General features: G+C 47.1%; 2 protein-coding genes across 2 annotated transcripts in view; both read right to left on the reverse strand.

The window, feature by feature from the left end:
- Positions 1–11,414, reverse strand: part of Tbx15 (T-box transcription factor 15) — a 101,920-nt gene extending 90,506 nt beyond the window's left edge. Inside the window, exon 1 of the mRNA XM_032907916.1 lies at positions 11,210–11,414. Within this exon, the coding sequence (XP_032763807.1) occupies positions 11,210–11,414 (205 nt within the window). The remainder of the gene's footprint in view (positions 1–11,209) is intronic.
- Ccdc175 (coiled-coil domain containing 175) overlaps positions 1–12,384 on the reverse strand; it is a 464,210-nt gene that overhangs the window by 277,056 nt on the left and 174,770 nt on the right. The gene's annotated exons all lie outside the window — the stretch shown is intronic.

The raw sequence follows: 12,384 nt of genomic DNA on the forward strand, positions 1-12,384 counted from the left end.
GAGCTCCTTGAGAATATGGCTTTTAAAGGAAGAGTTAATCTTCCTGTTTCCTATTTGGCAAGGGCTAGCCTTCTGGGGACTCTGGGTTGCAAGTAGAAACTGACCATGGAGCTCTGGTGTTTCTCTACTTCCTGCCCCCAGACATCCCGCTCTGTCCCCTAAGAGCTGAGTTCGGGGGTTAATCTGAATGGTGCAGCCCTACCGTCCATCTAAGGCACAGTAGCCATGGGCCTCCATCCTTGGACACCCCAACTTCCTCCCTTCCAGCTCATCATGTTCTGGCTTTTGTCTCAGTGGAACATTGAGTCACAACAGCTCTCAGTTCTACTTGTTTATTTACCACACATACTTGGACTCTGTACTGCCTCTACCTCGGCCTGTCAATGGGATGCAGAGCCAACTCCTAGGAAAAACTAGGGAAATGCACACCGGCTGCTCACAGAGTGCAATGTTCTCCCATTGCATACTCAGGCTAGTCACTAAAGTGACAATTATTGTCAGCTCACGTGGACCGTCAAACATTGAGCTAAATCTTTTCTCCCTGTGTGTGTGTGTGTGTGTGTGTGTGTGTGTGTGTGTGTCTGTGTGTGTGTACCATCTCAGCCGATCCTAGTAACAACCACTGGTAATAAATGAACACACATATTGTTACTATTCCACAGAGGCAAAAACTTGTGTTAAGGGACATTAAGCTGCCCAAGATCATGCAATTAGGAAGCCTTGGAACCAGAGCTCTGAAGCAAGCAATGTGACTCCAAGAATATGGGCTTTGAACCAGGACCCTATGATGCATTCATTGCACATAACACAAGGCTGGAGAGATGGCTCAATGGTTAGGAGCACTGGCTACTCTTCCAGAGACTTTGCATTCAATTCAAAACTACATGGTGGTCCACAAACGTCTGTAACAAGATCTGATGCCCTTTAGCATGCAGGTGTACGTGCAGATAGAGCATTCATACATGTAAGATAAATATAAATAAATAAATAAATAAATAAATAAATCATTTTTTATTTTTGTTTTCTAGACAGAATTTCTCTGCATAGCCCTAGCTATTCTAGAACTCACTGTGTAGACCAGCTCCATCTTAAACTCAGAGAGCTGCCTGCCTCTACCTCTCAAGGGCTGGGATTAAAGGTATGCACCACCATGCCTGGCAATTTTTTAAAAAGAAAGAAGGGAGAAATAAAGCAACAAGAGTAACTCTTTTTTCATATGTGTACTTGCTGCATGTAAACAGTTAGAAATATGTATGTAAGTGTGCATATATGTATACTTTATATGTCAACACAATGGCCGATACAGTTACATAGCCAATAATGTATAATGTTGCTATTTGTATTGGGCTATGAATGTCATTGCCTTTTATTGTTTACTAAATGCTAAGCTTTCAAAAAATAACAAAACAAAAACAAAACAAAACAAAACAAAAACAAAAGTAATCAGAACAAAATCCTTCTACAGCAATCTCCAGAGTAACAGTGAGCAAGGGAAAATAGTAAAATTTGTATATCCCAGGCTTGCAGGAGTCCAAATGGAGTCTGTGTAAAACGAGGTCATAGATGAGAGTGGGAAGCCAGCACGTGGGGGGGGGTGGGACGGACGGACAAGTCTGTAAGAGAGCAGGGCCTCACAAGATAGGAACCAGAGAAACACCGCTAGGTGTGTGCAGGGCCTGGGTTTTGCCTCTGACCCTGCCCTCAAGTTCAGCTGCTATGAATAGAGGTCTTGAATGCTAAGCTGCCTTCTGATCTATCTTGTTGACAAGCCTTTTGCCTGTTACTAAGTCATCCTTTTAGCATTCTCATGTCCTTGCCAGATCAAGGTCTCAGCTTAGCAGGCTAGACATGGAAAATAGTTCCTGGTGCTTTCCATCAGACCCAGGCAGGGATAGAGGGCGAGCGGTTTTCCCCCAATTCAGCTCACCAGTGATACATTACTTTGCTCAATCTTTATTTTGCAGATGCTTGATTTTCCTGATTATTTCTGGGAATTGAACAGAACGTAGTCAAAGGGTAAATCATTTGCATTTCCTTTCAGTTCACTGGTGCCCCAGAGCTCTTGTTGGCCTTTTTCATTTAGGCATCAAACACATAGGACTGAAATCACCGCTCTCTGATTTCTGAACATGTGATATTAATATAATATAATTTCAAGAGCTCCATGAAAGCACCTAATTTTAGCTCTAAAATGTTTTGACCTTAGATTGGTATTACTGCAACGTTCCACAAGTGCAGTAAAATTTCCCTCATTCCACCGGTGTAAAAGGGCGGGTCAAGTATTGGCCAAGGTGCACTCGGAGAAAGTGTTAATATGTTCAAAACAAAAGCTCACAGGGGCAGTGGAATCTTGTGGCTAAATGGGCTTCATGTTTCATTTGAAACTGGCTCTCTCACCTCACAAGCCAGAAATCAGGGCCTCACTAGCTGCTATGAAACAATTTTAAAACTTTCTTTCAACATTAATATGTCTGCTTTTATATTCCTGCTTCAACGTTAATACCAAAGCCAGCCCTAGAATTTAAGCTTCCTGCTTTAAGTGAGTCCCGCCCTCTTCCTACCACAATACAGGGACATAGAATAGAATCTGGAGAGAGGGGGTGGGTGTCTTTGTTGTGAAGCCTTTGAGAAGAATCATAGGCAACGTCCTTCCTCTGGTTTCTGAACCTTCTTGTCCTTTTGGATTGGAGCCAGATTACTCCGTGCGTCTACATTTTAAATTGAACGGTTTTCTTTTCTCCTTCTTCTACTAAATGGTGGATAGATACAGTCTTTCTGCTCTAGGCTGGTAACACCTGTGACAATGACAAGTCAAATGACTGATTAAGCTTCTGGATTGAAAAACATTGAATTCAAGGGATGCTTGCTGCGGGCCACTGACCCAAAATACTTTGCCCCTTCCCATTAAGAAGACCAGTAGTGAGTTTTTGCTTTTGTTGTTGTTTTGTTTTGGACACACTCGAGCTACCTAACTCCAGGCTTAGATCCAGGCCATTCTGGTCTGGCACAGTGGGTGGCCTGAGGCAGGATTTCCCTTTACCCACTAAGACTGAGCTCACCAGAGAGGCCTTCCTGTTGAATTTGGTGATTTCTACGAGCCAATCTCAAGTCTACTTTGAAAAGTTGAGTGAGTTCCCTTTTAAGAAAGTCACTGCTTGTCTGTTCACAGTCTCCCTGAGAACAGCCAAGGACAGGATCTGTCCGCAGGGGGCAATGCAGGGTTCTGAAAGGACTCTACCTTAGGCAAGGTAACAACGGTACGATTCTCTTTAACAGACTGGCTACAATATTTACTGACCCTAGAATTACCCATTTGGAAATGGTTAAGGATTAAAAGTTCTACAGGCCCAGGGATTCTTGCTTTCTAATTGCTAATGTTTGAAGTCAGTTTGATTCCTCGGAAATTTGTTCAGCCTGATGAAAGCAAAACTCAAACTCCCCTCGGGGCTCGAGGTGTAAGATCTTTGGGTTCCGTTGTTTTTCTTTCGTTGTTTGGGGGGAGTCTGATTGTTTTGAGGGATGGCTTCTCCTAGGACTTCCCGGGTTAGTCAGGAGATCCTCGCACTCTTCCAGTATGTAATTAGAGCGACACTGCGCAAGGCCCATCACTCGAGATTCGAAACTCCACAAACAAAACAAAACAAAACAAAACAAGGCTCAGCTGCTCCCTCCTCCCGTCCCCCGGGTGCCTGCATCCCCGGCCCCACCGGCCAGCATCCGTGCTCCACAGAGCTGAGCCCAAAGTTGTTCAGGGGACACCGCGATCTCCACCTTTCTGCGCTGCGGAGTCCTAAGTGACTGGCCCAGTGAGACCGATGCGGCTTCTGAACACTTGTGAAGATTATCCGAATTTCCCCAGATATGGATTCACAGGGAAGGATCCAATCTAGTCCCTTCCCTGGTGAAATGTCAGCTGAAATTTCTTGAGAGATTCCGAAAACAGCTATCGTCCCACCCCACCCCCACCCCCACCCCCACCCCGCGAAAACAGGGCAGCCGAAGTGAGGCGGGAGGAGCAGAGAGCTAGGATCCTTAGAGGTGCTATCCTTATGTTGGGAAAGACAGGGAACATCAGAGAAGGCCGCGGGTATGGGATTTAGGGAATCTGTTCGCCTAGTTAGATGTACACAAAAGTTCCCAGGCTCCCACTAGAGGTTTAAGAATCTCTAATAAAATGAAACTTTACACACCTTGGGATGAGTTTGTCTTTGGGTTTTGTTTCTTTTTGTTTGTTTTATTGAGACACTTTGTAGCCCTGGCTGGCCCGGAACTCTTTAAAGAGCACGCTGGGCTTGAACTCACTCAAGTCCAACTGACGCTGCCTACTGATTACTGGACTAAAAGCGCGACTAAAAGCACGAGCCTCCACACCCGCGCTCATCTCCAGTATCCCTGGGAGTTCGTGTGTTTGTTGATTTTCTTTAGGTCTCATCCTATAAAACATGCAGCAGTTTTCTGCACGCATCTCATCTAAGCTTTGACAGCTATGTGATGGAATAAAAAAGAAAGAAAAGAAATAGAAGTCAATTAGGGGATACAGTCCTACATTATTTTATATATTCATCAATTAATTTTTTTCCAATGTGCAATGCTTATCTCAACTCTATAATATATACTTATTATCCAAATTTCTCCTATTCCGTTTACTTCCTGGGGGAGGCATGAAATTACCTCCTAGAATTGAAAGTAACATTCTGTCCATACAAACTAAAAGTGGCATTATCCACAAAATTTAATAACTACTTAAGGGAGAAAACTTGGTATCAGTGTCTAGTGTTGTTTTACAATTTCATTTGCTGATATTTCTCTTAGAATTTGTTCAAAATCGTTGGGTGGGTCAAAGGGATAAGTGGAAACACTCAGTATCTAGAAGTTTCAAATATTAAATTCTGCAGAATATGTACACATAAAAACTCACAAGCTGGGTGACTGTGGCCTTTAGTTCCAGCACTCAGGAAGCAGAGGCAGGCAGATCTCTGAGACTGGGCACAGCCTAGTATACAAAGCAAGTTCTAGGACAGCCAGGGTTACATAAAGAAACTCTATCTTGAAACACACACACACACACACACAGAGAGAGAGAGAGAGAGAGAGAGAGAGAGAGAGAGAGAGAGAGAGAGAGAGAAACTCACAAACCTTTGCCTTTTTAATGTTGTGTGTTCCTAATCTGTTAAACTTGCACCCTACACACAAGGCAGTTTGTGGGGCTGGGGAGGCAACAACTTCTTCTGGAGATGGTTCTGAGGTTTCCCATGGATAGAGTATTCACAGGCGCTGTGGTGTTCCAGTGCATAAACGTGTCCTTTTTTTACACCTTTGTAACGGGGAAAGCTGGATTCTAGTCTGTTTGTTCATTTGTTTTAAATTCGGAGTCCATGTAGAGATTGCCTGTTTTCACTTCTACTATGAAAAGGTCCTTAGCAGTTTGTACGCAACCAAACACCCAGCCTCTAAGCGAAGCCATTAACTGCTGAATACATGTCGATTAATCCTCTCCAGTTGTTTAAGTTCCCCACATCTTCCATTTCACAGCAGGTCCTCCCTACCAAGTCTCATTTTTCCACCCGGACACTTGGAGCAAGGGCCTCACTTAAATTAAGTAATGATTATCCTTCCCCCAAAGAAGTGTAAACAGACCTGATTTATAAATTTGCTAATTGCTGTTCCCAGTGCAGACCCAGGGAGTATCTCAATCACATGCATATAAAATTCCAGGCTTACTAAAAACCAGAAGAGGCAAAGTCAGAATAAACCCCATGCATAGGAGAGGGCGAAGAGATCCCACAGTCAATAGTTACTGTGTTGCCCTCTTTGAAAAAAAAATTATTCCAAAAAAATCAAAACTTGAGCCTTAGATGAGCGAGTGGTTTCAATAATGTCTATTCAACTGGTCTGGGTTTTGTGAGTAAGAAAGACCAGCTATACTTCTGGGCTGCTCATCAGCTAGATCTCTGCATTTCCAGGATGGAGAAAGAAAAGTGGCATTCCAATCTACTCTTTAGCCCTGTGGAATTTGCACCGGTCAACCCTCCCTTGCCCCTACCACACACACTTTTTCTACTCTGAGACCACACCACCACACTGAAAGGAATTTACACATACATTTTTTTTACAGTAGCTATATTTGTCCTGACATAAGAACAGAGTTCTAGTGGGGTCCGTGATTAGAATCTCCAAAGAATTTGTGCCTCATATTAATATTGAGTTTTTTGGCTAACAGTCTTACTGTGATAGATCTGGAATAGTCAGCTTTTTAATGAAAGCAATGGATGTTATAGGGTAGGCTTAAGTAAACAACATTTAGGTCTTCTGATCTGGCCTGAATTTGTCTAATCTGATAGGTGGGATTAAGGTGAGGGTGCACTTCCATTAGAGTTGTGTCCACATGCCAAAAGAAAAGAGAAAATACTGTACAGAGAAACAGGGAACACACTTTACTGTTCTGTTTTTGTTTTTTTGTTTTTGTTTGTTTGTTTTGTTGTTGTTGGATTGACCCTCAGGTTAGGGACTCTAGACCATTCTACACTCACACCACACAGACTAAAAACATTTTGCATTAATAATCGTCTTTCATAATTAAAATTTTACAGCTCTGGGGTTATAGATATGGAGGTGCAGTTAATTTCTGTTTGAATTCCGCTCCAAGAAATTTCATTCTTTCTTTCTGCACAAACATTATCTTACGATACGAACTCTGGGGATTTCATCTACAAACTCAGTAGATGTAAAGTGGCTGGAGGAAAACGAAAAAGTTCAAGGACTAAAGTAAGAAATCCGGAAATGGAGAATCCAGGGGGAAAAAAACAAATTGAGAATTTCAAGCCCCCAAGGTTGTGAGCAGATTTGCATAGGGAAGCCTTCGTTGGGGGTGGGGGGTGAGTGCCAAAGAGGAATATGAAATCCCTTGGACTGTAGACTAGAGGTGTAGGGGTGAGTCCTCCGAACCCCGAACCTCGGCGAACGTATCGCGCAGACCCGTTTGTCAACCCTGAGCCTGGTGTGAGGAAGCCTGAGGATGAGGTTAACTACCGAGAAGTAAACCGCAGGAAGGTCCACTTGGCTGCCTCTCACAGGAAACCCGGGCCATCTAAATTTCCCTCAGTCCCAGGCCTCCTAGCAGCCGACTAGCAGTCCACTATTGTTATTTCTGTAAGGTGGGCTGAGTTAGGATTACTCTGCTTTTCAACCGCTGCCTTCTACACCGCTGGGATTTTAAGTAGTCTCCACAGCCAATTCCTACTGCCTAGCCGCGGATAAATAGGACCGGTTTTCCAAGCCCCGCGTATCCACAGAAGTCTACCTTAGACACTGACACGCGTTTGAAACGACACCTTGGCCCTCATTTTCCAGTGAAAGGTTGAATGTCTTTGGTTAGACCACCCTCTCCAAGCAAAGACAAATTGGATCCTTACCTCCTACTCCTCCTCTGCTTCTTCTTTCACACAAGATCATTTACCAAGGAGGTGGCCTCTGAGGAAGGCCGTTTTGAAGGCAAACTTCCAAGTCCCACTAAATAATCCCTTCCCTGGTGCTTGGTGCACCCTGGACGTTCTGCTTATGTGTCGGGGTAGTGTACACAGCACAGAGGAATAACAGTTCTATGCGCAGGCCTCTAGCCCAGGCAAATCCTCCCGAGCTGCTTACGGTCCCGTACACCTTACCCTGGCCATCTGAACCCCGTGCTTAACGTTGGTGTTCCTTCCACTGACATCCAACTCATTCCTCTATATCCGTTTCTCAAACGTCAGCGCGGAGTCACTTGCTCCCTTTCACCCCATTTCCCTATTGGGAATGGGGTGGGTATAATGTCAGGATTAAAATCTCAGTTTTGCTCTGAGCGAACAAACAATACACTGGAAGATTAATTAATGTGACCAATTGGTCACAGTAACTCGGCGGTAACTAGAAACAAAGTGCTTTGGGGCCGTTGAGGTTTGTCCCTGTCTCCTTTCACGAGAGTTTGCGCGCGTGAAACGTTAAGCAATTCTGCTTAGCCCGAGTGTGCTTGAATGTGCTTGCCTGTACCTGCCCACCCGCGACCGATGCCACCTCCCTACGCGGGTGGAACCCGGGGCTGGCTGAAAGGCCTTCGGCCTGCAGCCTGGAAAGGGGGAAATCCCTTCCCAGAAGGTTTGAATTATTTCGCTCCGCAGGAGACCGGGCCTTGGCCATACTTCGCTGAAGATTCGGGCGGGAAATATCCAAACCAGAGATGTGGGAAGGAAACCCGGTGGAGCGTCGGATGGGACAGAGCGCAGAGGGCGCCGCCGCGCGCTCGAAATACATTTTCAAGGCCGCAGCCGCAGCAGCTGCTCCGCCAATCCTGGGTGAAAAGGATTCTTCTGTTGGGCTTAGCCACCGGCCAGGGCCTCGAGACTCTCTCCCGCTGGTGGCCTCTAAGTCCTAGAGACTTCTCCGAAAGACAGAGAGCGCGAGAGCGAGTGCCATTAGGAGACTAGGGTGGCAAGGGTCTGTACCGAAGTCCCGCAGGCCTTGAGATTTGGGAGGCCACAAGGCTTCCGTGAAAGTTTTTAAAAGTAGTACTGTGTCTCTGACCGATGAGTGGCCTCCAGAGTGGAGGTCTTGGCCAGTTGATCACCCCCATCCCACCCGGATCCCCCGCTACAGGTTGGCGCCCCAGGCTTCGGGTGCTCAGATGCCAACTAAAGCCAGCTTTGTCCAGACCTAGAGAGAAAATCGGGTCTTGGAAGAGCAAAGTGCCAGCTTTTTAGTCTCTTAGTTAAAGTTTGCTTTGCTGTTCAACTTTACAATTTGGGCCCTGGGTTGTTGGATGGTCTTGTTGGTTTCGACTCAGGTAGGGCCGAACAGGTCAAAGAGAAGATGGAGAGAACTACTACGAATACGACTACTTTGCCCCAGGCCCCAGGCAGTTTTGGTTTTATTTTGTATTTATTTTCTCCCTTTGCCTAAGACCAACGAACCACATAGCAATTTCTCCCTCCCTAGTAGAAAACAAATCCTGAAACCCATCAGGAGAAAGCCACTGCTCTGAACAGGATAGGTCAGCCATCTAAAAGATTGCCCCATATGTGTCTGTATGTGGGGGTGAGGAAACTACATTAGAGGAGGAAGAAAAGCTACATAACCCCCAATTTCTGCTCACAAATTGTGCAGTTGGGTGCAGAACGGGCAGCTATGACACCAGGGTTCGGCCTGTCTCCAACCAAGCTCCCCCTCCCCCCTTTTTTCCCCTGAAGGATAATTTCTCATCCCAAATCCAGAGCAAAAGAAAGGCTCTAAGTCGTTGCCAGAACTCCAACCTGAGAGGCCCAAGGCCAGCTGGGTTACCTAATGTTTTCAATTTTTAATTCCTTCTTCTGAAACTTTGTACATTAATTCATTTCAGTGTTTTCTAGCTCCAGTGTACTCTCCACCTTTTTAAACAGGTGATCAAATGATGGGACAGAGCGGCTGGACTGTGTGGCTCAGGGTTAGCTCTATATTCCATCCCATCTTCATCAGGCCCAGACTGCGGCTCCTAAACAAAATTCTGGAGACTGACTCTCCACATTCAAGTGTCTGGAATATTCTCTTTTTCAGCCCCTCTCTCTTTGCTCCCCTCATGTATGGCTGAGAAAGACAGAGGATGGGAGCTGTGAACTATGTCCACCATTTCATCCCTTTGGAGCTTAAGACACCAGACACACTCCCAGCAACCTCAATTCTCCCCCAGAGAAAAGCACCCTTGACCAGACGTCAGTCTTGCTAAGTCGAAGAATTTCTCTCTTCTCCACTGTCAGGAAAATAAAATAACAGAAACCCCCAAATCGAAAGTTGTCATGCGGCCTGCAAGACATCCTGTGACTATAAAGACCCTCACTAAAATTCTGACGACAGGTAAGTTGGGTGAGGGAATGGACTGTGGCAGAAAAGAGGACACACATTAGCTATCGGCTCCTTCCTGAATTGCCCTCACGGCAGTCCGAGTGGACCTGCCCTTGCTCCCAAAGAGAGAAAGTCGTGGATGGATGAAATAAATCTCCTTTTAATTTTCTTTTCATCGACTAATAAAAATAATTCCCCAGCACTAAACCCAAATTCCATAACGGGCCCGCAAGAACACGGAGAATTCATGAGACTCTGTCTCTGCAGGTCTCTGGCTAATCGAGTTATTATTAGCCTCGGGAGCGTGGAAACTGAACTGTCACTGCTGAAAGAGAAAATGTAAGCGACAGCTGTCCCTCTTCGGGTTTTGGCTGGCTTTCAGGCCAGGATCCCCAAGCTCCCGAGGCTACTGCTGCTCCCATTCCTGTGTGGGCGGCTGCCCGACTCTTCCCCCCTCCCCCAAGCCTTAGGACCAGGGGTCCTGGATCCTAGCTGGTCCGCCGGGACCACTTCTGCTGGGTTTTAGAAATCTGGGCTGAAAATACTATTTGCTGAAAATACTCTGAAGCCGCTAAAGCAAGTTATGTGTGTTGTGTTTGTGTGCGTGCGTACAAGATTTTGACAACAGCTGTTCCCCCGGGCTGTTTTGCACTGTTGAAATCTTGGCACTTAATACAAAATGTGAAGCTGTTTTTCCCCCTCCTAGGGTTCCGTTAAAATACACACGTTGACGTCTGCTTTGAGTTTTAAGTGTTCTCTCCATATTAATTGTGTACAATATGGATAGATCCAAGAAAATTAGTTGAAACCTGCACCCACCCAAAGACAGAGATGTGGGCAAGGATCAAGGACCTGGGTCTCAGGATACAGTGTCTACTATGTCTCCAGTGAGGTAGAAATAGTTATAGTGTACCATCTAAAGTTGAATCCGGAGAGAAACTAAAAGAGCAAACCAGAACTTTTCCCATGGCTGCCTTATGGGCTTCGCAGCGCTCGCAAACTCTCAGAAGCAAGTCTCAGTTCCACTGGGGTCTTTCTCCAGTGTCTTTGACTGAGCTCTTCCGAACCCAGGGACCCGCAGCCCTTCAGAGTGAGCGCCTCACAGTGCTGCTTGGTCTCTGCCACAAGAGAAGGGGATGGACGCAAGTAGGCCTTGAAATTGGCGATTAAACTGCAAGGCTCGGGCCAGGCCCCCAAATTGGTTCCGGAGAATTTAGGGAGGCTCAAGGCATTTAAGCCAAGAAAAAGGAACCCACGTCGGAGTGAAGCTAGGAGTCAGCAGGCAGGGCCTCCTCCACTCGCGGGGATACCGGTTGGTGTTCCTTCTCCACCCGCCTCCCGTCGTCCGATCCGACACACTCACCCGGGTGGGGCTCCAGGCCGTGTGTCGCCGGGTCGTCTGTGTCTCCGAGTGGGCCTGTGGGACTCAGCGCCTCCATGGACAGGTCCAGCCCCTTCTCCTCCCAGTCTCTCAGTTTCCGCTTTTTATTTGAGCCGATCAAGGCTTCAACGGAGAAGGCATGTGCTCGGGAGCTCAGGGCGACTGCAGATCTTCTCCTTTCACTCATTTTAGCCGCCCGCGCCCGGCTCTCCTCTAGCCCGCGCTACTGAGCTGGCAGCCCCGCGGCCGCACGCTCTGAGCGCCCGCCGACCCGGCCCTGGAGAGGCGGCGGCGCCGCGGCCGAAGCTGGGGCGGCGGCTCCGCGGGTGATCTGCGCCCTCCCTCCGTGTCCTCCCCCGCCCTCGACCGCCGGATCAGACCGGTGCCCCCAGCTGCCCCAGCCTCTAGGAACGAGCGCGGGGAACGCTGCCCGCCCGCTGCATGAGCGCTGAGTCCAGCTCCCCACCCACCCGGGCAGGCGCTCACAAACTCTGCTGACTGAACTTCATCTTTCCTTTTTTTTTTCTTTTCTTTTCTTTCTTTCTTTTCTTTTTTTTAAATTCACTCCCTCTCTCTCTCCTCCCTCTTCCTTTTTCTCCTCCCTCTCCCCCTTTTCCTCTCGGTCTTCCCGTTCGTCCCCGATCCAAACTTCTGGGAAACTTTTCCCCCCTGAATTCCTCCCTTCCCGAGGAACAGGGGGTAGGCAGTGAGCTCCTGTCCGAGGGGTGAGGGAGAAGGGAGGGGGAGCAGAAAAAGGCAGAGGGGAGGAAAGCCAGCCCCTAACCAATGGCAAGAAAGGAACAAGAGAAAGCCCAAGAGCTCGGGCCAATGGGGAGCAGGGAGAGACTGAGGCTCGGGCCAAGGCTGTGTGCTGGCCATCCCCAGGACGCTTCCCTGCCAACTTTAACCCCTGGATTCCCGGCGCCCACTTGTTTCTCTGGAGGAGGAGGGCAGTCCGGACAGCTCAAAGTCAAAATCTGATCTTTGCCCTTATAAATTCTACAAGTCCAAATACATATCCGTACATTTTCCTTCCAAACTCTCAGGATCTAATAGACCTGGCTCCCCTTACTCAATTCAGATGCAGGTCTGGAAAGTTGGTACTGTGACAAAATGCTAACCTGCCCCCCCTCCTCAAAAAAAAAAAAAAAGCAGAA

Source organism: Rattus rattus, chromosome 7 (assembly GCF_011064425.1).
Source record: "Rattus rattus isolate New Zealand chromosome 7, Rrattus_CSIRO_v1, whole genome shotgun sequence".
NCBI lineage: Eukaryota > Metazoa > Chordata > Mammalia > Rodentia > Muridae > Rattus > Rattus rattus.